Source organism: Dermacentor variabilis, chromosome 8, assembly GCF_050947875.1.
Source record: "Dermacentor variabilis isolate Ectoservices chromosome 8, ASM5094787v1, whole genome shotgun sequence".
Lineage (NCBI taxonomy): Eukaryota > Metazoa > Arthropoda > Arachnida > Ixodida > Ixodidae > Dermacentor > Dermacentor variabilis.
The window spans coordinates 45,383,589-45,407,508 of record NC_134575.1 but is presented as its reverse complement, the minus strand read 5'-3'; the positions used below and the strand labels follow the sequence as shown (position 1 = coordinate 45,407,508).

Genomic DNA, 23,920 nt, shown 5'->3' with positions numbered 1-23,920 from the left:
TTCGTTTCTCTAGGCAACCACTGCACCAAATTTGGCGAGATTTGTTGCGTTTAAAAGAAAAAAAAACTTGAAACCTAGTGACTGTTGGTTTCGAATTTTCGATTTAGGTCGTCAATTTTTAATTAAAAATTGGCAAAAATCACAAATTTTCAGGAAACGAAACAATCAAGTTCACAACTCTGCAACTCAGCAATGAAAAATGATACCACAATTCTATGAATTGCGTCTGACAGTACATTTAAGGCGTAAAAAATTGATATGTCATACATTAATCTAAAAAAAATGTAATATGGAAATACAGCGTTTGCAGAACCCTTGTATACAAGGCAAGAAATTCACATACAGCGTTTGCAGAACCCTTGTATACAAAGTAACAAATTCACGTAAGATATAAAATTACATATCAAATTTGTCCGCTTTCAATGGTCTAGTGTATCCGCTTTACAAAACCGGGATATCTCCTTTTGATGCAGCGCTATTTATTTGTAAACTTCGTGCTTACATTTTTTTTTTAACTTCCGAATTTTTAAGAATTGTTGTAACATAATTTAGGCCCTTAATTGAAATTCCGCTTCCAACAGTCACTAGAATTTAACTTTGCAGCAAATTTCATTAAAATCGGTCCAGGGGTTATCTCGGAAAAAAGTTGTTGCGTTTTACATGTATTTGAATAAGCCGCGTAAGAGCTTTACCGGAACAAGTTTCTATTGAGGCGATGATGCTGCCATCCGTGCAGAAAGCACAAATGGAGGAAGTGTTTAGCGTGGCCTTAGAGATTTAAACGGTGTTGTTGCCATCTCGAAGGCCAGACGCCTACTTCTTTTGGCGATGGGTGTCGCTGTCAGCGGAACGCATGACGTTCAAAAGGATCAGTGACATCAACTTCGCGCGAGCCAATGAGCGGCTGCGTATCGGACTGGCGTTTTGTGTCGTAGCCATTAGCCATCAGCCATACACAACTCTCAGCTGACGGAGGCTGCTGTGGTGGTGCTTGCTGCACAGCGCGCACCTTTGTTGTGGGGGGACGATGTTTGTGCGTCCATGCAAAGTTTAACCACTAACCTCAACACTATCAGCAAGGGAGTGAAGTACGGCGTCGGCGGACTCATGAATCTAGCCGCGGAAGGGGGTGAACACACCCCATACATTGCGTACGTGAATTTCAACCAAGACGGCACGTAAGTTTTTCAGCGTCTCTTTTCTTATTGTTTTCTTGGCTCGCCTGGCCTTCCGCGACTTGTGCAACCGCTGGCAGTGACAGAGGTGTCACTTTTTGCTGCATTTTGGTAGCCCAGTCGCTCGTCGGTTGTTTCACGTGAAGATTTGGCAAGCCTGCTATGACCAGTCTTCGCGAGGAGCGCTCTCCGTATTTGGACTCCCTCCCGCGACCGACGAGCTGCGTCCTGTGTAGCTTGCGCATCTGCTACCTAAAAGATGTTTTCGCTCGACGCTTTTTTTCTTTTGCGGTTCGCTTCCCCCCCCCTCCTTGTCGAACGCTCGGATGAGTGTAGGCAAACATTGCTGCGGCATCGATTAACTCCGCTGCGTGTTATCAGTAAAGCAAGTCACCTCCCCTCCTTCCCCGCTTTTCTGTTGACTGCCAAGTGAGAGCGTTGTAACGTTTTGCAGCGCGCATTTTCCATAGCCGCGCAGCACCACTCACTCTCGCTCGGCATTGTGAATCGTTGGGCTCGCTTTGGCTTGTCGCCCCGCGCTCCCTCCGCCCTCCCTCCCCACCCGCACTTCCATCCGTTGCTTGCAACAACCCGAACAGCTGAATCGTTCGGGCGAAGGGCAATCCCAGCCGCAGGCAGTGGCCAAGGTAACTAGGACAGCGCCAGATCGGTCGGTCCTTTTCTCTCGGCCAAGTCTCCGGTCGTCTTAGTTGCACCTGCGCCCAAGGTCTCGTGCGGTTCGCCACCAGCAGAAAGCAGCCCCCTCCCCGCTCAGTTTGCCACCGTCGGAAGCCCTTAGCCTTGAAACGAGCCAGCAGCACTGCTCGATAGGCTCGCGTTATTAATCTGTCATATGTCAGCGCCCTTGCGCGAATTGCGGGCTGATGTAAGAGACCCCACGGGACTTTTTACTGCATTCTTTGTTTTGTTTCTTTCCGCTGGGTACAGACGGGTCGTCGCAAGTCCCGCGTCCGTTTCCCGTTCCGATGCGTCAGCGACGGTCAGCTGTTATCGCACTCTCTCCAACAGCCTCCAGCTCCGCGAGCGTGATCGCGCCCTTTCTGCTGCTGCTGCTGCTGCTGCCTTGTGCGACGTGTGGTTTGTTGTGTGTGCGTACGGAGCGCGCGCACTTGCACACCGAAGAAACAAAAAAACCTGCTGCTCTGTATATCGCGTGACTTAACGCGGCAGCTTCGAAAAAAAAAAAAAGCACAAAAACGCGCGAGCCTTGCGACAGCCTCACTCGAAGTTGCAGCGGCTGCTTGTCCTTCGCGCAAGAATTTGCAAGAGCCATTCTCCGTCTAAGCTATTGGCTATAGGCTTCAGGGGCTTCGCTTCGCACTGCGTCGTCGTTGTCGCGTCATCGTCCAGACGACGACGGGGCGAAACTGTGCCGTCGTTGAAGTCCTTGACTGAAAGAAAGGCACGGCAAGCAGGTTCGCTGTCAACGCGCGACCGTTCTCTTGACGGCGGCCCATTGTCGGCGATTTTCTACTGCACGGAAACCCTGCAGAGGCGTTCGCTTGAGGTGGTTTGCCGCAAATTCAGTTGCGCAAACCCTCTTACAAGCATGCGCCCCCTTTCTGTCTACCAGTAGTGAATGGTTGTTTGTCTAAATACAGTAAGTGAACGAAACTAGCACTGAATGCACTGGAACTGTCTTATGCAGTCTGCTGATATCTGAGCAGTGGTCATTAGTCGGAGGTGGGCAGGGGAGTAAAATGGCAGTGTAAGAGAACTATTTACATGCGTAGAACAGAGCTACAGGTTAGAGTTATCCATACGGTTTAGTTATTGATATACTTCAGTGGTGCAGCAACTTCCTCAAGCAAGTTCGTCGCCAGGTTTCAGACACTGCCACTGTTGTTAATTTGACTCCTGTCTGTTGTCATGCCCTCCCAGGGGCAAGTGGTCAGCTGGTCTGACTGGATTGCGAGATTCTCTGCTTGTGACCAGTTAAAACGATTTGTAGACTTTCAGTACAAGCTGGCGATGAAGCAATAAAGCAGGGCCGGTATAAAGCAAAATTATTCAAATCTGTCTTTATTACAAATTGGCCATTAGCCCTCTGTGATGGGTCAAAGCGGCTCTGCCCGCTGGGATGTGGTGCCTGACCGTATGGGCCGGACTAGAACCATTCTGACCTATCGCAGAGGGTCAATGGCTGATCTGAAATAAAAACAGGTTGGAATAGCTTCATGTTATATCGGCCCAGTTCAACTGGTCCTTTTATTTATTTTTCCCTGACTGGTAAGCAAGAATGCTGCTAGCCAAAATTGATAAGCTGCAGTTGGGTCTTCTGCGCAACTATGGTGAGGCTATAACTGAGGTTCAGCTTAACTAGAGTTTGCATGCCCTTGGAGCGAGGCCTCTGGAGTAGTAATAATCGCAGTAATTGGAAAACTGTTTCATTATCATCGAAAGCAACATGTAAACACACACACAGGGTTTGCATGTTGTTCTAATGCCAATTGCTTCTTACTAGCCCACCAAGCGCTATAAAACCTCAGTGACTGAGTCGGGATCATTAACATCCATATATTCACAAAACTTGGCACCATTCTCCTCCATTGCCCCCACATTCTCCACTATCCCCCCCACATTAAGATTTACTGCGTACAGTGGCCATGTCTTTACTCAAATTCTGCAATAGGGTAAAATTTCTTTGATCAGCATTGTTTAAACAATTGTAGCTTGCCAATAGGCAAGCTATGCCTCTCGCCAACAAACCTTTAGTTGGCAAGAGGCAGCGGAACCTGTTCATGTACAACTTGCTTTGCTGACACCAAGATGTTTGTACGATACTTTTTAATTTTATTTGGGACAAGGCAGGCAATCGGATACTCGGAGTGCTTCATTGAGCAATGCAGAACAGAAGGTTCAATACTGTTGCAAAATTTGAGCACGAACAAAGCGTAGGCGAAGGCTAAATTGTTTTTTATAACCGTCGGAATAAAAGATCTGGCTGACTGTTGTAATGTCAATAGTTTGTCGGTCTTGCTCTTGACACAAACTGACAGCGGTGCTTATGCTGCAGCATGGCGCAAGACAATACAGACAATCAGGCAAGCAGACCACTGCGTAAATGACGGGGCAAGGCTGGACGAACTTTCTGTCAGGAATAAGATTGCTGTGCATTTGCTTATGCACTGCAGTTGGTATGCGAGTTAAGGGAGGCATAATCAAAGGCTCATTTGTATCGCTGGTGCTCGGTGCAGTGCTAAAATTGATTGCATGTTAGAACAAGCACTCACTTTACAATATCATTTCCTTGGCTTGACTACAGGGCACAAATGTGCTTGCGCACTGCAATCGGCCCACGGAAATGCCTTGTTTGTGCACGCTGGCGCTTTCCCTATAAAATGTGAACCTGTCTGCTCCGAGTAAGCTTAGTTGAGAGTGACGCCATCTCTTGGTCCTGTTTTTGCTTCACATTGTTTCATTCCCTGTTACTCTATATTAAGCATAAACCAGCTAGCCTAGCAACATGTAGTGACAGCGTTACTAGCGTCTTTTGAATGTTACTCAGCTGCTTCTCGAACAAAGGACGTGTAAGGGTTTGGTTCTAGTGAACGCAGTTGAAGGGTGTTTGATTGCCGCTGCCCCCACGGCTTGTCACTGGCAATCTTTCAGCTACGCTTTCAACTGCAGCTTATGGCCGGCCACTTCTGTGTCAACATATTGATTCAGAACACTGACACAAGTTGTGCATACAAAGTCCAGCCTTCCTCCTAAGTGAGTGAACATGTGTTGTCTCCAGATCAGCTGTATCCCTTGCTATCTGGGGGTCGCTGTTTTGACATTTCGTCCACTTTGCCTTAATCAGCTATCCACTCCTCCTTGTGTATCTTTGGTGTTAAGATTTTGCCCGCAAGAAACATCTTGCCAACTCTCCTTAGTCTGACTTCGCTTGCTTTTGCCACCAGGCTGAACTTTTTCATTCCTGAAGTTGGAATTGGGAAAGCTTGGGAAGGCAGTTAAGGGCTACTCCTTCTGAATTTGGTGTACAAAGACTGCGGAATCTTACAAAAATAAAGGAGTGTGCTGTGTACGCAACACACAAAAGATTAATAACACAAGCTAGCTTGACGAAATTAGCACAGTATGCGCTGATGTCTGAAACATGCTTGTCTGCAGAATATAATGTGAAAGGACATATTAAATGCCCAATCAATCGGGAGAAACATTTAAAAACCGGTCACGAGACAATTGAAAATGTTAAAGCACATTGCTATATCACAAATGTGCTAAAGATGTACATCAATGATACTTAGACTTTTTCTAATTTATGCCTAGCAGGTCGCTGTCCTGCACGAAAAGTTCAGAGATGTTGGCAGCCGTTCACTTTGCTGGTGTACAAGTCTACTAATTTGGTGGGAGATGCACCCTTCACTGCTTTCTTGCAACTGCTGCTTTCCTGCAGCACCTGTTCAAAAATTAAAATTTATGCCTGTGGTGCAAGATCTATAAAAGTCTAGCACCAGGCACTTAACTGGTCATTGTCAGCTTCCAAGTCCTAAGCCTCCTTTAAGTCCTTGATTGAATGCCTTGCTATGCTAGTAATTGCATAGAAAGCTTGTAAATGAATTCGCTGTGCTAATTACTGCAGCACAAGGCACAACATGTCAGTGTAGTGCTAGCTTGAGGCAAATTATGTAGCAGAAGTAATCCGCCGGATAAATGACCTCGCACAGATTTCTGCTTACCTCTGTCAGTCAAGCCATCCTTATGCCTGCAAATTTCCTAATCTTGTTAGCTCCTAGCAGTGTAAAGAATTGGGCTAGTTTGTTATCTCAGACAGTCTACAATGCACCAGTGGACTAGACCAAAGGGTGCCAGTTTGCCCTTCATCCTTGTCTTCGTCTGTGCTGCAGTCTTCATTCTGTTGTCGGTCCCTCTGGTCCGCTGCTGCGATCGACTGAATTTTCCTTTCCTTGGTGCTCTTTCTGTTCCTGCTTAACTGATACATATCTTTAGAAATGTTGCTTAGATAAGTCAATCTGGCAGCACTTGAAGGTATTTATGCAGAAAGAAACTTCATGGGAAGTCTGGAACAAAGCAAATATTCTTGCTACTTTCTACACTAAATGTGAAGGGTGCATTGCGAAAGTAAGTTATTGAGCTGCAAAACATTACATATATTTTAAGATGTTTATCAGGCTTGAAATATTTCAAGGTACTAAATAGATATTTGGGTGTCAGTTGATCTGGTCGAGGGGTAAATTCAGGAAAGAACAGCATAGTGCTGGCCAGAGTGGTGTGGTTGCAGCGGTCAGAGAAGACATCTCGGCTTCATCGCAGAAGTGAAGTTGAAGCATAAGGGCACCCAATCTTAGCCTTTATGGTAATGATAAATTCGAAATTAACAAGGGAATGTGAGGGTGAACACCTACAGAGGGCAACAGAAAGGAGAATTGTCTGCAGCGTTGAACGGTGGAAAAGGCAGCAGCGGGGTTTAGGCATCGAACGAGATTCTGGCTGGGTTTGACGAATCCAAGTTGTGCAAGTCTTGTGGTACGCAGTGTCGGGAGGCAGAACCTGAATGAAAATGTCGCTTTCCCCTGGCCTACTGGCACCATATAGCCTCCCCCTTCATACGGCATTGATCCTTGGCGCAGAACAGCTTTTTGAGATTAAAAAACTTCTGAACGTAATTTTTTAAAAGTTACTATCCCGACCCTGCGAAAGTGGATGTCCAGCGTAGCTGTTAGAGAACCACTCAAATGTTGTTGATGGGGATATGAAATGTTTTATTGTTCTGCCTAGTCTTAGCAAGACACCGTTGTTGAGCATTAAGATTTTGCACTCTTCGATGCTCATCGTATTCACACTGCTCTTCGGAAGTCTTAACCTTGCGGGGTCTACACATAGCGGTGCTGCAATGAACTGCATAAGTTGCTAGGCAGGTCTCCCTTTTTTAAATGAAGTTTAGTGACGTCATTCATTGATTCGTATACTGCTGTTGCACCTTTTGCACTGGAGCAGCTTCTGCAACTGTAATCTTTACCGGTACACGCACGTGGGGAGAAGGAACGTGCATCACATTGTTCACAGGCGCCTTATCATCTATCATGCGGTTTGATGCTTGTTTTGTGCTTTTCTTTATTGAAATGAATACTGAGCTGGTGTGTTGTATGCGTGATTGCAAAGGAGATATGCACTTTTTTTTGTTCACTATTTTTCGACACGAAAAATCCCGACCAACTATAGTCGGAGACAACTTTAGAAAAAAAGGGGGCGTTTACTCCTCCGAGGTGGAGGCACACGAGCACCCACCAATGGGTGCGCACTCTGGACTAACGTCATCAGCCACCTGCCGTGGTTGCTCAGTGGCTATGGTGTTGGGCTGCTGAGCACGAGGTCGCGGGAGCGAATCCCGGCCACGGCGGCCGCATTTCGATGGGGGCGAAATGCGAAAACACCCGTGTGCTTAGATTTAGGTGCACGTTAAAGAACCCCAGGTGGTCAAAATTTCCGGAGTCCTCCACTACGGCGTGCCTCATAATCAGAAAGTGGTTTTGGCACGTAAAACCCCAAATATTATAACGTCATCAGCCGGACGGCCAGTGAGCCTGCCGACAGAGAAGGTGGCCGCCCGCGCTTCGAACTGGGCGAGGTCACCACAGCTGTGTACTTCAGCCCCTCATCAGAGCGAATTCCAGAACTGTTTGTGATAGTCTATTATGCCGGAAATATTACTACGAGCTTACAATGCACCATTTGTGCCGCGTGCGTTTATTCTGAGCCGTGATCCAGCGAAGGAACATTTTAGTGAGCATCGCTGACGCTGCGCTGCGCTTTGCCCGAAAATAGGATCCAGCGGCGAACGCTACGAGCGCACATCCTGCGTGTTTGTTCCATGCTGTTTTATTTTGCTCCTGAGTGAAGTTATGACGATAAGTTTTCCAAAGACTGGTGCCTACTGTAAGCGGTGGGTGTGTTCGTGTACTGTCGCTGCGTTTTTCGTCGGATGGGGTGAAGTGAGGGAGCAAAACCATTCTCAGGAGAAATCAGAAAAGTGTGTGCGCATGAAACAGACCTACGAGTGTCTCAACAGAAAATATTTGCAGAAGCCTTCAACGCAAAGATTTGTCGCCGTCAACTTAGCGTGAACGATCATTGTGGGCAGTGAGATAGCCGAGCGTCTAGCGACTGTGTTCGAGCGTTGTGCAGCACCGTCGATTGATTGCTGCCCAGCAGTGCTCACTGCACGTGCAAGCTGTAGAATGCGTGCTGTGAAATTGTGAAAATACAAACAAAAAATATAAATTTTATGCTATTTAAAACCAAAAGTATTTATTTAAAACGATGAAAGAAGCATTTTTGTACCTTCCTGCCTCAACCGTATTCTCGCCTCAGGTTTGTAATGGTTGCGATAAATGCATTGTTTTATATAAGTACTTGTTCAATAGCAACTGATTCATTTTAAGCTTAGAAAATGAGTATTAGATACGCCGTGTACATGTAAACAAGTGCAAAAGCCATGCAGAGCTGCTCTTTCTACTTTTGCCACTTGCAATGAAGCTAAGGAACAGATGACGGGCAACGTTGTAGAAGGCACGGGGCTATTTTTCTGTCGCTATCTGGCATGTGCTGTAGCACATGAGAGCTCTAAACCAGTCATCAAAATACAAAATTCTGTATTTATGCCGAGAATTACGCGTTTCAGGAGCACGATTTTTCGAGTGGGACTATTTAAGTCGCGGAGGCAATTGGCTGTCGCGCTTCGGTCGTCTGGGCGGGGCCTCCCCTTTTTTCTAAAGTTGTATCTAGAGGCTAACAGCTTTGCTGTAATAGTTGTATACTATGTTGTGCTACATGTCATCAGCCCAAGACATTCGTAACATACCCTCTCGCAAGGCGCTGCAGCAATAGTTCTTGTGGAGCACATTGCCTCCAGGGCCCTGGTGAGGCAGTGTTGCTACTATCACTAACTCACTTTAGTGTAGCATCCCTTTGTAAACATGTATTTTATAGTCGTAATACACCCCACCTTCATTACCATTATTTAAATACCTATAAATTTTGCGCACGTTAAGTGACTGATTGTTAGGCCATTTTGCAGCCATGTTTCATCCACCTGTCAAAGTTATTGTTCCATCTCAATGAAAATTCACTGATAACCCGTTGCACCTAGCATGGCACTCCTTGGCAATGTCTGGCCCTACGCCACTAAACACTGCATGTCATCTTGTATGCAGAGAAGGCACCCCCTGTATACCAGTAGATGTAACGGTAGATGCACAATGAATGAAAACTCAGATATTGAAAGGAATAGTATCGGTATGCAAACTTTCAAAACTTTCAATGACGAATGTAATGGTTGCTATTCATAAGTATGAGGATTTTTCAAAATAGCTTTTAAATATGTTAAATGCACTGTTTAAATCAAGTGTATTTTGTTATGTAGTATGATTCCTGTTAAGCATACTATAAAAGTATTTATAGTGCTGTATTTATTTTGTGCTTGCATGCATACTGTGATACTGTAGTTGGGGTGTCTGTGTATTACCGAATGCGACTTGGGAGATGCATTGTTGTAAACCCCATTTTTTTGGAGGGTTAGGGGTCCTTCAAGCTGCTCCTGGGACTTTTTTCACTAACCCTCTCCATTTTTATGGAGAACAATAAAAAAAATTCTGCACTGTCAAACATAAAAGTGGAGAACAAGTTTGATAAATGTCATCCTGGCAGCCATAGTAAATAGTTACATAGCGGAGCTCAGGGAACCAGACATTTCTGGCTAAACCGTTATCATTCACCCTCGCCTGAGTTTCCAGAGTATGCAAACAAACTATTCATTTCTTCCTAATGCTCCCAGTTGTTTGTTATGAATGATTTAGAATGTAATGACATAGGCTTTCTAATGTTCTTGATGTACTAAGATGTGAAGTGCTTTATAATGTGGAAAATAGCCGCTCAGTCTTGACAAATTATTCGATACTTGATTGCCTTCTGGCACTATTAGATTTAGCCTCAAAAGTACTATTTGCACACCCTTAGAAGATATGAACATGGTATTCAGAGATTTCTGTGGGTCAGTAGGGTATGGCCTGCTACTGACTTGGACATGATGGCGTGAGTTGCAAGTGCTGTTGAAGCATTGCAGTCCTTGTGCCTTTGTTTTCTGTCATACATTTATGTTCAGAGATGCCACTCGTAATGTGTGTGCGTTCTGTTGAATACAAATGCTGTGGGGCAGCTTATGTAAGTTTCTATAAAAAAAATTGCCTCATATATTCCAGGGTGTGTCTGCGAAGTTGTACAACTACAAAAAAAAAGGAAAAAGCCGTGTGCAAGTTTTTATTTTATCTCGCTTGTCTAAAAGCAGCTGTGAGGTTTTGCTCAGTTTGACCATCAACATAAAGGGAACCTGCTTGTTCCTTCAAGGTCACTCTCGGTTGGGACACAGTCGGGATACAAGTTTTTTTCTCTGGCAAATGTGGACAAGCTCGAGCAGATATACGAAAATGGTGAGTGCTCGTTAGTTTTCTGTTATTTTTTCTTTCTCTTTGTACCAAGAAGAAATGGAGTACTGCCTTTAATTAAATCGAGTATATTTTGCGACGGCTCTGGCCTTACCACCTGTACCCATGAGTATTGCATAAAGGGGGAGTGAAGGATGTTATAAAGTATGATTAGTCACAAGAGTGTCAAAGTACAGGCACCTGAAAGTTAGCGAAAGGAAAACAGTGGAATGAACTGAATACAAATCTAGTGCACGATGCTAACATGCAATGGTTGACACTACTGTCAGTCTATTCATCTATAATCATGGCAACAGGCAAGAAGGCCAAATAATTAAAAGATCTCGAGCTTGGTAATGAGCATCTTTAAGTAGCAAGAACATATCTGAAACAGGGAAAGCGCACATCAAACACTGACAGCAAAAAGAACAAGGACACACAGTGCTCTGTATGTCCTTGTTCTTTTCGCTGTATGTGTTCTCTGTGCACTTTACCTGCCTTAAGATGTGCTTTTACAATTCAAAAACGTTCATTACCAAGTTACCAGTTTCATTACTAAGTTCATTACCAGTTTGTCTTCAGCAAGAGCATTGGCACTGATGCGACAGTCCCTTCTCAAGAAATCTACACTTTGTGCCGACAAGGGTGTCACCGTTTCTGCCGGCACGCACGCTCCACGCAGATGAGGAAGGCATGGCCCTGGTCGAGCGCCTCTTTCTCTCCAGCCTGGTGTCCCTCGTCAGCGCTGGGTCGCTGCGCAAGCTCAAGATGTGCCACTTCAAAAAGGAGTCAGAGATCTGCAACTACTCCTACAGCAACAGCATACTGGCCGTGCGGCTCAACCGGGCGCGCCTCGTTGTGTGCCTCGAGGAGAGCCTCTACATACACAACATTCGGGACATGAAGGTACGTGCGCGTGTCTGCACGTTAGCAGTTTCATTTCGACGTTGCGGCAGCATATTTCGGGCTTCTGCAATCGATTTTGGTGCCTGCAGTGTGCGAAAGCATGGCCTCAGAGATTTGTTGCCATTGCTCTGATGGGGAGCCGTCATTGCCGAGGGGCACAGTGGGGGACGTCACCTATTGGATAGTGTTAAGCCCCCCCCCCCACTTTTTTTTTTTTTTGCCTAGGAAAGTTTCTTTTTTAATTTCAATGTATGGGTAGTACTGCAGCTGTTAGCCAGGTGTTGCCAGAGCTACTACACCTTGACTCTTGATGTGTGTAGTTGTATAATACCTTGCCATTGCTATCAGTACTTTGCTTTTCAGGTGAAACAGACATTCTTCTTTATTTTCCCTGCTTAAGGCAGGACGAGGCACCTTAAAAAGCTTCATTTTATAGACAATTTGGATAAAACTTGCAGTTAATGAGTTTATGAGCTGATTTCAAAAGCACAATTATTTTCTTTGTATATTAAATGCTTATGATATTCAAAACAGGATGTTCATCTTTAGGGCCTAATTAGCCAATTAACAGCCACTTGCACGGTAACGTACAGCACACGGAATTAATTCTGAATGTCCGTAGTGTGTCAAAAGCTATAAATTGTTTTAGGCCATTTTGAAGAGAAGTTATAGGTTGTGAAACTTCGTCATAAGAAATGCCCAACTTCATATTTTTCTATTATCAAGGTGGGCTTTTTTTATCACTTACGTGACTTCACCTCAAGACAACCTAAAACAATGGCTTATGACTTACAAGACATGCTACGAACATTCAGAATCTACTCCGTGTGCTGTACGTTACTGTGCGAGTTGATGTTTATTATCTAATTAGGCTCTAAACAAACATCCTATTTTGGGCATCATGCAGAATATCTATCATAGGAAAAGAATAACTGCATTTGTGAAATCAGCTGGTAAAAACACCTTAACTGTTGCAAATTTAAACTGCCTCATCCCTGCTTAAGCTGCTTAACAGCGGTTACTAGGATACAATTAAGAACACTATAGTTGCGAGTGGCACAAGGGGTGGGGACAGAGAGAACACAGGCTGACTCTTCATGTTGTCGCTTTCTGCCGCTTTGAGCCAGTGTTGTCACTAGCGCTAGTCTTCTGTTGCATGCGGGCAGGCACTTTTTCTTGGCGCACGTTCCATGCTCGCTGGCATCACTTTGTCCTCCTCCTCAGCTAGCCTGCCATCACTGCATTTTCAGTTGTTCTCCTGCGCTTGCAGTGTTACAATGCACGTGTGGGGGCGTTAATAAAGTTCATGTTGTTGGTACCATGGATTCCAATACGTCTGCACGACAGGCGTCACAATGGGCACGCGTCTCCCTAGCTCTAGCTGAATGTAAAATATGTGTACAGTACCACCACTGAACACCGCTAGGGCATTAAAAAAAAATAAAAATATTGCAGTGGCTTCCGGCATTTTGCTATTTCAAGAGAGACAATGCCAGAGATTCATATTGTGCTGGCGGCAGTGTATAGTGACCGTCACTGTGTATGACTAACTTTATTTTGTAATTGATAATTACGTTTCAAAATGAAAACTTGAGACTCCCAACGCAGTTGCAAATTGATACTGAGCACGCCACCCCGTGCCGCCCTTTGGCACGCAGTAATGGCTGCGAAACTCACCCTTAACAGCTTTGCTGTTAGAAAATGCAGGATGGGTTATCCCAATTTCTTCCATCGCACCCATAAAAAAGTCCTCCCAAACAACCTTTCTGCAAGAACATGAACTGTCAAAGGTGGGCTCTGGACTAGGGAGCCCTGAGTGGTTCCCTAGTAGCCACTGACTATTGTGCTCTGTGGCTTCTGGATTTTGTTCATCCATGCTCGCTGACATTCCTGCATGTTGCTGCTGCTGTAGCCGTGTCTGCCGCCAACCTGCAGCAGCACCTGCACTCTTGTACTGCAACGCATGCGCTTAACACTGTGCAAACATTGCGCCACAGCGATGATGCTTCGAAGATGCTGCAGCGCAGAGCATGCCAAGACTGAAGTTGTTCCCCGTGTACAGCTGCAGCGGCTGTTGTGGAGCGTATTCTTGTGTAATTTGAGGTACGTTGCACAGCCTTAGATGAAACAGGCCTCCCGCATCCCAAGCTGCACTTCGTAATCATGAGCTCTCGGCTAACTTGCCTGTCCAGGGCCGTACTACTGATCTGCAAGAGTGTGCACTTCACGCTCTCTTCCCAATAAGTGTTGGCGAAAGCATGCCTCTGTTGGCGTAAGTCAACAGTGCTGCACGAGCTGTATGCCTAGCAAAATTCCCCGCTTCCAAGCCTGGGCAAAACAAGCAGCATGGCTTGCTCAGTGTTGCTGGCTTCGCTGTTCCTTGCCATCTTGGAGATCGTCCCCCTTTCTCCCAGGATGTTTGCCCGGCCAGCAACTAATCCGCTGCACCATTTTAACCTGCGGCATTCTGTGTGGTGGAGGAAGGAGACGGGTGTCGTTCATGTCGGCGTGGATTTTCTTCCTTGCAAATTAGGACGGGAAATGGTCGCAGGTCCTGCACACGATCCGGGAGACTCCTCCCAACACGAAAGGCCTGTGTGCCCTGTCTCCCTCGAGCGACAACTGCTACCTGGCCTACCCGGGCTCGGACAACTTTGGCGAGGTCCAGATCTTCGACGCGCTCAACCTGGTTCGTTCTTCATCGTTGCTCAACTCCTATCTTCTCGTTGTTGTTGCACACGATGGTTGCATGCAGACCTAAGCCATATTTAAGCAAGGATTGCTACGTAATCATTGTAGACCTAAATTTCTTGTTGTAGTTTTTCTCGGGTTGTGTGGCATATTTAACTGTTGCTTGGTGATGAGCAGTGTGGGACGGGCATTTCCACCAACTTTTGTTTGTTACAGGGCGATAACTTAGCCATTGCCCCATAGTGCGCACAGCTTATTTACATGTTATGGCCCACCCATTTGATAAATAATTTCAACATGCAGATCTGACTTTTCGCACTATCGAGCTTCTGTGGTCCTCTGCGCAAAAGCTGTTACTTTGCAGTTCACTGCCATGAGCAATACCAACCCGTGCTCTCCTTTCAGCAAGCCAAGGTGATGATCCCTGCCCACAACAGTGCACTGGCCGCCCTCGCGTTCAACTCTACGGGTACACTGATTGCAACAGCTTCCACGAAGGTTTGTGCACAGCACCATTTCAAATCTGTCATTGTGTTAGAAAGCCAAAGACAGTAAGAAATTGTGACTCTTGCAGGGCACGGTCATAAGAGTTTTCTGCGTTGCTGACGGACAGAAGCTGTACGAATTCAGGAGAGGCATGAAGCGGTGAGTTGCATGTGGTTTCTCGGTAGCGAGGAAATTTGCTCGTGGAAATGAAAACATTTACACACTGGCGCATGGTGGTGCATGCCAGTGTGTGTGTATATGTGAACGCTGCTTTTAAAAAAAAAGTAAAGCGTAGTTGCGAGCGTCGTGTCCATTTATTATACTTCTTTATATCGGGTGCTTTGCGCTGCTTCACAAGTTAAAAATCTGCTAATGCTGTCCACAGTTCCGGTTACCCGTTAGTTCGTGAACCTTGCGTAGTTAACGGACAAGCTAAACTCTCTCCCATGTGGGGCAGCAGTAACTTGAGATATCCGGGTGAGAGCCCGTTGTCAAGCCACACCGGGCTGAGCAATGTTGAACGATCTTCGCCATGTGCAGGTGTGCTGACATCTATTCACTGGCGTTCAGCGCCGACTCGCTATTCCTGTGTGCGTCGAGCAACTTTGAGACGGTGCACATCTTCAAGCTCGAGGACCCAAAGGAGGCCAACAAGGTGGCCGAGGAGCCCGGCACCTGGATGGGTTACCTGGGCAAGGCCCTCATGCAGAGCGCCTCGTACCTGCCCACCCAGGTGACCGACGTGTTCAACCAGGGCCGGTCGTTCGCCACGGTCCACCTTCCCTTCAGCGGGGTGCGCACGGTGTGCTGCCTCAGCACGTAAGCACCCATGGCATCTGTGCCCTTTCACCCTTCGAAGGGGGGCCCCTAAACTGCCTGACATTTCGTTTTGCATATATCAAACACTCATCATGCACAATATGCAGTGACGATCATCTTTCGCTTACGTGGGCGGCACTACATGCTGAGGGGACACCTCAGATTAAAAAAAAAAGAAAGGAACGTGCTCCTTTCCTGGCATTTCCCAGTCAGTCTGTTCGCACATTGTACAGCAAAATCTCGATGTAACAAGCTTCAGGGGACCGCGGTAGAGCGCTTGTTTTTCTGAAAGGCTGCTATAGTGAAAGCCACAAATTAATTATTCGTGGACAGCTCGCAGTTATCACCATGCGAGCTGTCCACGAAAGCGCCGCTGTTGGCTCTTGGCCTGCACTGTTGCTATTTCGCAAAGATTCCCCTGCCAAACTTTGCAATAAGAGTGACGCGTGCAAAGGATGCTGACATGGAGTCCTCCATGTCGCCCTCAAAGCACAATGTTTCTTGCTGTTTGTTTGTTTTTCACATTCCTTGCCACGGACACCACAACTGTCTCGCTCCAGGCGGACACCTGAATGCTTGAGCCACTGCCTGAGCCTCTTTGCTTGAGCCACTGAGCCTTTCTTGGAATTTCCATTCACTCAACAGAGTGTTTAGGGGTGAGCAGCGGGGGGCACCTCTCGACATGTTGAGGGGACCTGTAGTTTTTGCTTCACTGCATGAAGCTGGCAAGAGTGCAGCGAGGACAAGAGCTGCTGTGGGGAGGGTAACAAAAGCAAATGAGAAACTGCGGCTGCCACGTAGTTGTCAGTCAAGTGCTCCTAACTTTGATATTACAGCGTATTTTAAAAACATTCTTCCAAATGTATGTATGCATTGTAGACTGGCATGCAGCTGCCACTGTGTAGCAAATTTTCGAGCTCAGTGGTTTAAGTACCCTTTAAATGACAAAAAAAAACCACTAAATCAGTTTGGACCAATTAAGCATCCTTTCGCAGCTCAATTTTTGTAGATTTCGCGATATGTTGGTACACTACAAGGTCAAACTTCCATCTTAAATCTAGGTCTACCCGTGTCCATCACACACAGCGTGCACATCCTATTTTTTGAAGTATATAAGCACTTACCTACTTGTGTAGGTCGATACGCATCTCCTTTTATAGCGTAGCCGTGGCTGAGCACATGTGCTGACGGCATGTCCTGCTTGATGTAATCCACCGTGTGTGCAAAGAGTGGGCATGCCGAGATTGCATGGCATCATGCGCGTTGTGTTCCCATGTGTTTACGTAATCTCATTTTGGAAACTCGTTGAAGCGAGAGGTAGAAGCAGCATTTGCTCCCAGCTGTTGGCGATTTTCATGATGGCCCCCGTCACACTCCAGGCTATCAGCCACGAATGTGGAGTGGGTGTGAAAGTGTGGCTGGCTTTAATTCATACCGTGCTGTCGACACAGCATAAAATCGCATATTTTGGCTCTGACTCTCGAATTCAACGATGAATTTTTTTCTAATTCAATAATTGCTTTTTTGGATTGCCTGATAATTCAGAAAATCTTGTGGCCCCTTCCATATGAAAAAGAACATCGATTGGAGAGTGCTTACTACATAAAAGGGTCAAATTTCAATTCAACGAAGTTTCAGTATAACAGAGCAAATTGCCAATTTTAATGCCATCCTCACCTAGTTTAAGAATGCCAGACAACACGATGTGAACTCGTTAGGCCCTATTGTTCAAGAGAAGGTGCAACAGTCTGCAGTTGCATTGGATATCTCTGGTTTAAATGCAAGTGCCGGATGGTTTTATTGCTTCCAGCAAAGGAATGGCATTGCTTGGCAGGTTGCTTCTGGTGAAGAAAAGGCAGCAGATGACAAGAGTGCGGTTGCCTGGCGGAATGAGCGTTTTCAAGAGACTTGAGTCTTTCTCTCCAGACGGCGTTTTCAACGCCAACCAAATGGCATGCTTTTATCAGCTGTTGCCTGATAAAACGATGAACTTTTAAGGTGACAAGTGCAAGGGTAGAAAAAAATCGCGTCGCCGCATATCAATTCTGTTCCTCTACAACTCCACGGACATGGAAAAACTCAAGCCGCTAGTTCTTGGCAAGTCTGCTAAGCTGCACTGATTGAAAAAGATTCTTGTTACAAGAAAGCATGGATGACGCGAGAATTGTTTATGCAGTGGCTGCTGCAGCTCGACGGCGCAATGAAGAAGAAACACGGAAAATTTCTCCTTATTGTTGACACTTGCTTGGCACCTATACTAAACATGCAATTGAGCAATGTGCAACTTGAATTTATGCCCCTGAATTGTAGTTGTTTGCTTCTACCTTTGGACCAGGGCATCATCAGATGCCTGAAGGCCGAATTTTGGAAGCATCTTGTGCAGCACCTCCTGATTATCATTCGACTGCCGCTACCCACAGAGGTCAACATCTGTCAAGCTGCAAAAATGCTTACAGGGTCGTGGTAGAACGTCAACGTAAGCACAATCGGCAACTGCTGGCAAAAGGTAGGCCTATTGAAGGCTTCATTTACGCCACAAGACTGCGAGGACACAAGAGGAGCTAAACTCAGAACTACGGAATGAGCTTAGCGAAGCTTCCCGTAGGCCTTCAATGATTACACTGACAGCGACAGCGCGGCGGCCACATCTGCATAGCTCACCAGCAAAGACATTGTGAATAAAGTGGGTGAGCAAGAAGAAAGCAGTAGTGACGAAGATGTTGCCGACACTGGATCAACGCATGAAGATGAAGACAGTTTCCAGCACATGTTCCAGATTTTGTCAAAAATGACCAGATCATTCCTCGGGCTCTGTGAAGATGTCCTCTGTGATGTTCACAGGAAGGTCGAGGATGTGGAGGTGTCCATCCTGCAGCGCTTGTTTACTTGCCAGAAGGTGATAAGACTTCTTCAAACAATAAATCGTAGTAAAACTGTGCCCAGCATTTTCATATATTATTTACGTACCAACACGTGCATCTGCTGCAAAGATATATAATTTTCATTCTTGTGTAGCATTACTGACATGAAAATGTTTTGTCAGTACAGTCGCCGACCGATTTTCCGGACTCCAAAAATTCGGACATGCCCGATTATTCGGTCAGCTTCGCGGCACCGCCATTCTCCCCATAGACCATAATGTATAACAACTGCCGAAAGTTTGGACACGGTGCAACCTCTCGTCTGATTTTTTGGACACTCCTTGAGCCGACTCGATCGAGAGCATCATGCACTGACTATGACCGGTGCATAGTTCGACTTGCTGAACGCCATTTTTGTTTTGAACCGAGCCTCCTTGCTGCCCCACGAAGTGGCGCTACTGGAAATCTCCGCTCATCATCATCGTTTCTGCCTGGTTCGATAGAGTGGCTCTACAGCAGTTCTGGTTTCAGCTTTGTAAGCCATGTCAAGACAATCCAGCAGCTGATTGTTTCTTCGCGCACGACGCTGCGAGCAGGCCACGTTTTTCGTTTGTGCTACTGGTGTCGGCACGGTGGTGTTTGCTTTGTGTGCTGTGTCGAGGTTTCGGTGATCCAACGCGGCGTACGGAAACGTTGCGTCAAGTGTCTAATGGCACCGACAGTGCCCGCGCAGACTTCGCTGTGGAATGCCGGCAAGCGGGTGCCGGAAGGCCTAAGATTTGTCGCCTTCCGATGTGCTCCCTACTGACGCGGAAAATGTTCTGCCGAGACCTGCGCAGTGGTTGCATTGCGATTCCGGACACCGTCTCATTTGACAGTTTCACAGGTGCTGACACTGCTGTACTGACATGCGCAGAACTCGACGACGGCGAGATCATTCGTCAGGTTTCTGCTGCACCGCCGGACGATGACTCCGAGTCGGAAGATGACGCACCATGCGCTACGCTGCCGTCGCATGCGGAACGTGCACAAGCAGTGACTGTGCTTTCAGCCGCCTATAGTGACCGCACGACCCTCTCCGAGGTTCAGGTTTATCTGATTGCGCGTAAACGAAACAGCGTGCAACGGCGCATTCACGATTTCTTCAAGCCTACTGCCGAGCCCGAATAAGTGCGTGGAAATAAAGGATTTCATTTTTTTTTCTTAATCTGCTTTTTCGGACACCTGTTTATTCGGACATTTCCGCAGTCCCCGTGAGGTCCGAATAAACGGTCGGCGACTGTACTGCATTTCAGAACTAATTAAACTAGGCGGTTCCGCAAAGTTAGCTGTAACGAGATTCTGCTGTACAAACAAACCTCTGACACAAAAATACTTGTTACATCGGATTATCAGGGAGCACATATTTGGCATCCTGATATTAGCAATAAAAAGTTTTAATTTCTTATATCTGTCTTTGGTGCGAAGGTTCAACTGTATCTAATACAAATGTTTTGTTTGTCTTTGCTTGCAGAATTCAGAAAATACCCAGGGTACTGGTGGCAACCAAGGACGGCTACTTGTACGTCTACAACTTGGATCCTGTTGAGGGTGGCGACTGCACCTTGTACAAACAGCACAGGTAGTCTGCAACTGACTGCTAGCGTATTCGTATGGAGTACCTAAAGCTGCATGGTTGGGGTTGACCAGAGTTTGTAGCAGTCTTTCAAAGCCCATGATATTTAAAATGCCCTAAAGGTAGTGTCTATAACATGGCAACCATCATGCTTTTCTGGCTCCTGCAATCGCTTTTGGTGCTCGCAGTACACAAAGGCATGGCCTTTGAGAGTGGCTTCCATTACTTCGTGGGAGCAGTCATTGAAAGCCATTGAATGTTACTTTTGGCTAGGCGTAGTGGATTTGGCTTAATGTCTGGCTACCTTGTAGTGGCCGAAAGTCAATGCCATTCAATAGTTGTGCCATCGTGCATTTGCTTTGTGGAGGGCTGCTGCTATTCTTTTGCTGCGCCCTTCTGTGCCCTGCTCGATGTGAGGCATGGTTCACGAGCCGTCGAGAAAATTGTCCAAGTTCTTCGGTGTGGCAGGAACGTGCAATTTTCAGCAATCCTGGCTGTACCTCGGATGTTCATGTGTGGTGGATTGTTCTAGACCTCTTGGACTTCGATCGCTCAAAGTGGAGCCTAAGTTGTAAAACCTCCATTGGAGACATAGTAGTTCTGCGGAATCCCGCAAGGTGGGGGAAAGTAATTAATGAGGGGAAGATTAGACATCCACCCAATCGTAATAATTGCTACAAAGGAAACCTATACGGGTTCCTCGAATGAAAAAGCTACCCCGGAAAGGTGGTGGTCCCAGGTTCGAGTCCCAGAGCAGGACGCATTTTTCAACTGCGAAGCTTTTTCTTTCGAGGAACCCTATGGGTTTCCTTTGTAGCAATTGCTTCGATTGGGTGGATGTCTAATTTTCACTTTATTAAAAACCTCCATTGGAGAGTTTGCTCTCAATTCGTATGAAAAGCGGGAAACATGTTGCAAACATAAAAACGTTGTAAAAACTTGATTCAAGCTCACGTGACAGTTACCATTTACCCTGTGCGGGTCACAATTTTGTCGAGAAATGCGTCCCACCAAGGTCAAAATTGTTTATTACAGATTAAAGTTATTCTGAATTATTGTGAGAATTTAAGCAATTTTTAGGTGACATTAAACTGACAATTATTTTTGTTTGCATTATACACTTATGTGAATAAACTACGTAATACAATTTAAAATAGAGCAAAATTCGCAGAACCGGTTTCCAAACAGGGTCCAGTTATTGTAATGTAGCTAGAAGAATTGTGTGGTAACCTCTAAACTAGATTCAAACCTATGAGGGAAGGCAAGAAGAATGGAAAATGAAGTGGATTGCTAGATTGTGGCCCCATGACGCGTGTCCATAACAAATTTAAAGCATTCCATGTGAGCGCCTGCAAGAAAACTGTGATTGCACATTGACCAGAAAAATGAAGGGAGTGAGAAACTTGCTGTGAAACTTTTTTTGATCACTAAGCGAGATATGATCCGTTTTTGCACATCTTATGTAAACGGAGAAATGGCTCGGGAGAGCCACATGACCGAGCACCTCACAGTAATGCTTTTAGATAAGAGGCAAGATAAATGTTTTCATGGTGCCTGCAACTCAATGGCGGGTTTCAGATAAGGCCAGCACGAGATACTGGGACAAACGAAGATACACATAGCTCTGACTTGCAGCAATCTTGCACTGTTCTTATTTAAACATGAACTACCAACATGCCAAAGTCTCTACCTTTCACAGCTCAATGACAGGCACAGCAATGCTGAATCTTAAGTGTGCAAGTGCGGCCATTTGCATGCAGAAATAAACTTAGCGAAGCAAGCATATGCCTACACTGGCTACCACCATAGTGCGAAGCAAAAAAATCAGTTCTGCTGGATGTCGAAGGACGGCAGCACAATAATAAATTTGTTTAGAACTCGCAGGAGGTTGCAGCATCTCCGAGGCAATGTTAGGCGCGGCACCTTTTTAATTAAAGAAGGGGTAATGAGCGACCTTGTTGAGCCGTGCCTTGAACGTCGTCGTACTTGAGCCGTGCATGTAGAGCAAACTTGTGACCAATGCCGATGTGTTGTGGGCTTGCAAAATGATGGCATCCAGCTGCTCGTGCAGTTCATCTTCGCGCGGGGGTGAGCTGTTTCAAAAAATGTTTTCGGGCTGTGAAATCGTGAGAGCGTTCTCCTGTGATGGAAAAGAAATGTGCGTAATTCTCCCTCTGTCACAGCCTGCATCCACATGTTCTCTTGTCTTTGCAGGGTGTAGTAGAACAGTGCGGCCGTGATGCCGTCCTGTATGAGAAACCATTAAATGAGTACCTGCAATCTGAGCTTGATACCACGAGTTACCACACGGCCTCACAGGACACATCACCGGAAGACATTCCAAGAAAATTTTTTGAATGCCCTGGGGACAGTCTGCCAATGGCAGAACTGGTCAGCCTGTCTAGGCTGGACCTAGATTTATGTAAATAAATGTAAAATTGTTTGAACATTTCATTCAAGGTCACCTGCAAGACAGTCAAGTTCATTGTGTCTGGACTTTTGCACTTGTGGACTTAACACCTACAGGGCAGGGTTTGCTGCCAGCAAATGGGATCTGGATACCCAGTTTTCAAGCCACAGTTGACGTTTCGTTTCACCTGTCAGGCAGCATAACTGAGGTGAACAAGTGCAGGAATGAAGTTCCAGCTTGCCAAATTATGTGGCATTCCAACGTGTGCCCAACGCCTGCTGGGATTTGCTGGTGCCAGGAAAGCTTCAGATTCCTCTTCGAAGATCACCATGATATTCAGGCCATTTCTGATGGAACATCAAGGTTACAAGGCTGACACTATATTTAGGAAAGGACCTTGAAAGCCTTGCAAATTTGTGGAGTGCTCAGTGGTATCAACAACTGCAAAAATAGCCTCTTCTGGAACATTGACTTCGAGAATGAAAAAAAAAAAATGTGCTCCCCTTGAAGAAATGAACATTAGCTAGCCATGCAAAAGCAAGACTGCAGAAGTGCAAAAGATGTTTTCCCATTTATAAGGGAGTACCGAGTTTCTGATGACCACCAAAGCACCCTTTGGTGCCGCTTGTGTGGATAGTGGTCGGCAGTGCTCAAGGTCCGACGTAGGCCTCATGACGGATGCTCTTTGCTGCAAACTAGTTGTTCAAGCATCATTGGGATTCTCTAATCAATGAGTGGACAGAACTTCTGCAGGAAGCAAAGCACAACCTTTGATTGTTCAAGAGGCATTCCAACAGTTTAGATGAATTTCGAAGTTTAGTGCTTCGTGCTCAAACCTCTGGGTAGTACTACAGAGTCAAGCTGAATTCGCAGAGGGCAAACATAAGCTTGCCGAAGCTGCAAAAACAGCTACGCATGTCGTGTCCGGCCCTACCAGATTGGGCGCCTGTCGGGTCTCGTGCCGCAGCACTTCACATTACGTAGATGCCAGCTACAGTTTAGTCTGCCGAATCTTTTAACTTCTGATCATGCTTTTTATGGGTTGGTGCATTCTTTCATGCTTTTTTTCCAAGATGTATGAACAAGGTTCTACTGCATCTTGAAATCAAACAACCTCGGAAAGACTGCAAGAGAGAAAATGGCAGGAACTTGAAGACGTTCACTAACTGAAGAAAACTGCAAGAAGTTCGTGATGTACTTTGTAGTGGACTGCTAGAAAGCAGACTCACTTGCAGGCTGTCAAACAGGAAAAGGAGGCAATAAGTGCAATTGCCTATATGTATATTGATACCAAACAAAGCCTGTAAAAGTGCAGAGAAATTGAAATACATTCAGTGTGCAAGTTGCTAGCATTTCAAGGCATTGTGTGCCCTACTTCCCATTCGTTTTCAATAAAGATGAGCTTGTTTTGAAGACATTACTCTTTTTTTCAAGCCACCACACACAACCTCACTTGAAGTCCTTGAAAATTATGTCAAAAGTTCTTGAAA

The 23,920-nt window shown here is 45.9% G+C and overlaps 1 protein-coding gene across 6 annotated transcripts in view; it reads left to right on the top strand.

Annotated features, from left to right (window-relative positions):
* The first annotated feature begins 936 nt into the window (after positions 1 to 936).
* Atg18a (Autophagy-related 18a) overlaps positions 937 to 23,920 on the top strand; it is a 42,026-nt gene continuing 19,042 nt past the window's right edge. For 3 of the 6 annotated variants that reach the window (XM_075702087.1, XM_075702085.1, XM_075702086.1), the window contains exons 1-8: positions 938 to 1,178; positions 10,566 to 10,648; positions 11,325 to 11,548; positions 14,082 to 14,237; positions 14,645 to 14,737; positions 14,814 to 14,884; positions 15,266 to 15,544; positions 19,919 to 20,026. In XM_075702087.1, coding sequence (XP_075558202.1) covers positions 1,042 to 1,178; positions 10,566 to 10,648; positions 11,325 to 11,548; positions 14,082 to 14,237; positions 14,645 to 14,737; positions 14,814 to 14,884; positions 15,266 to 15,544; positions 19,919 to 20,026 — 1,151 coding nt within the window. In that variant the 5' untranslated portion in view covers positions 938 to 1,041. Of the gene's footprint in view, positions 1,179 to 10,565; positions 10,649 to 11,324; positions 11,549 to 14,081; positions 14,238 to 14,644; positions 14,738 to 14,813; positions 14,885 to 15,265; positions 15,545 to 19,918; positions 20,027 to 22,234; positions 22,388 to 23,920 lie in introns of those variants that run through there. The other 3 variants (XM_075702088.1, XM_075702083.1, XM_075702084.1) reach the window with 3 other exon arrangements.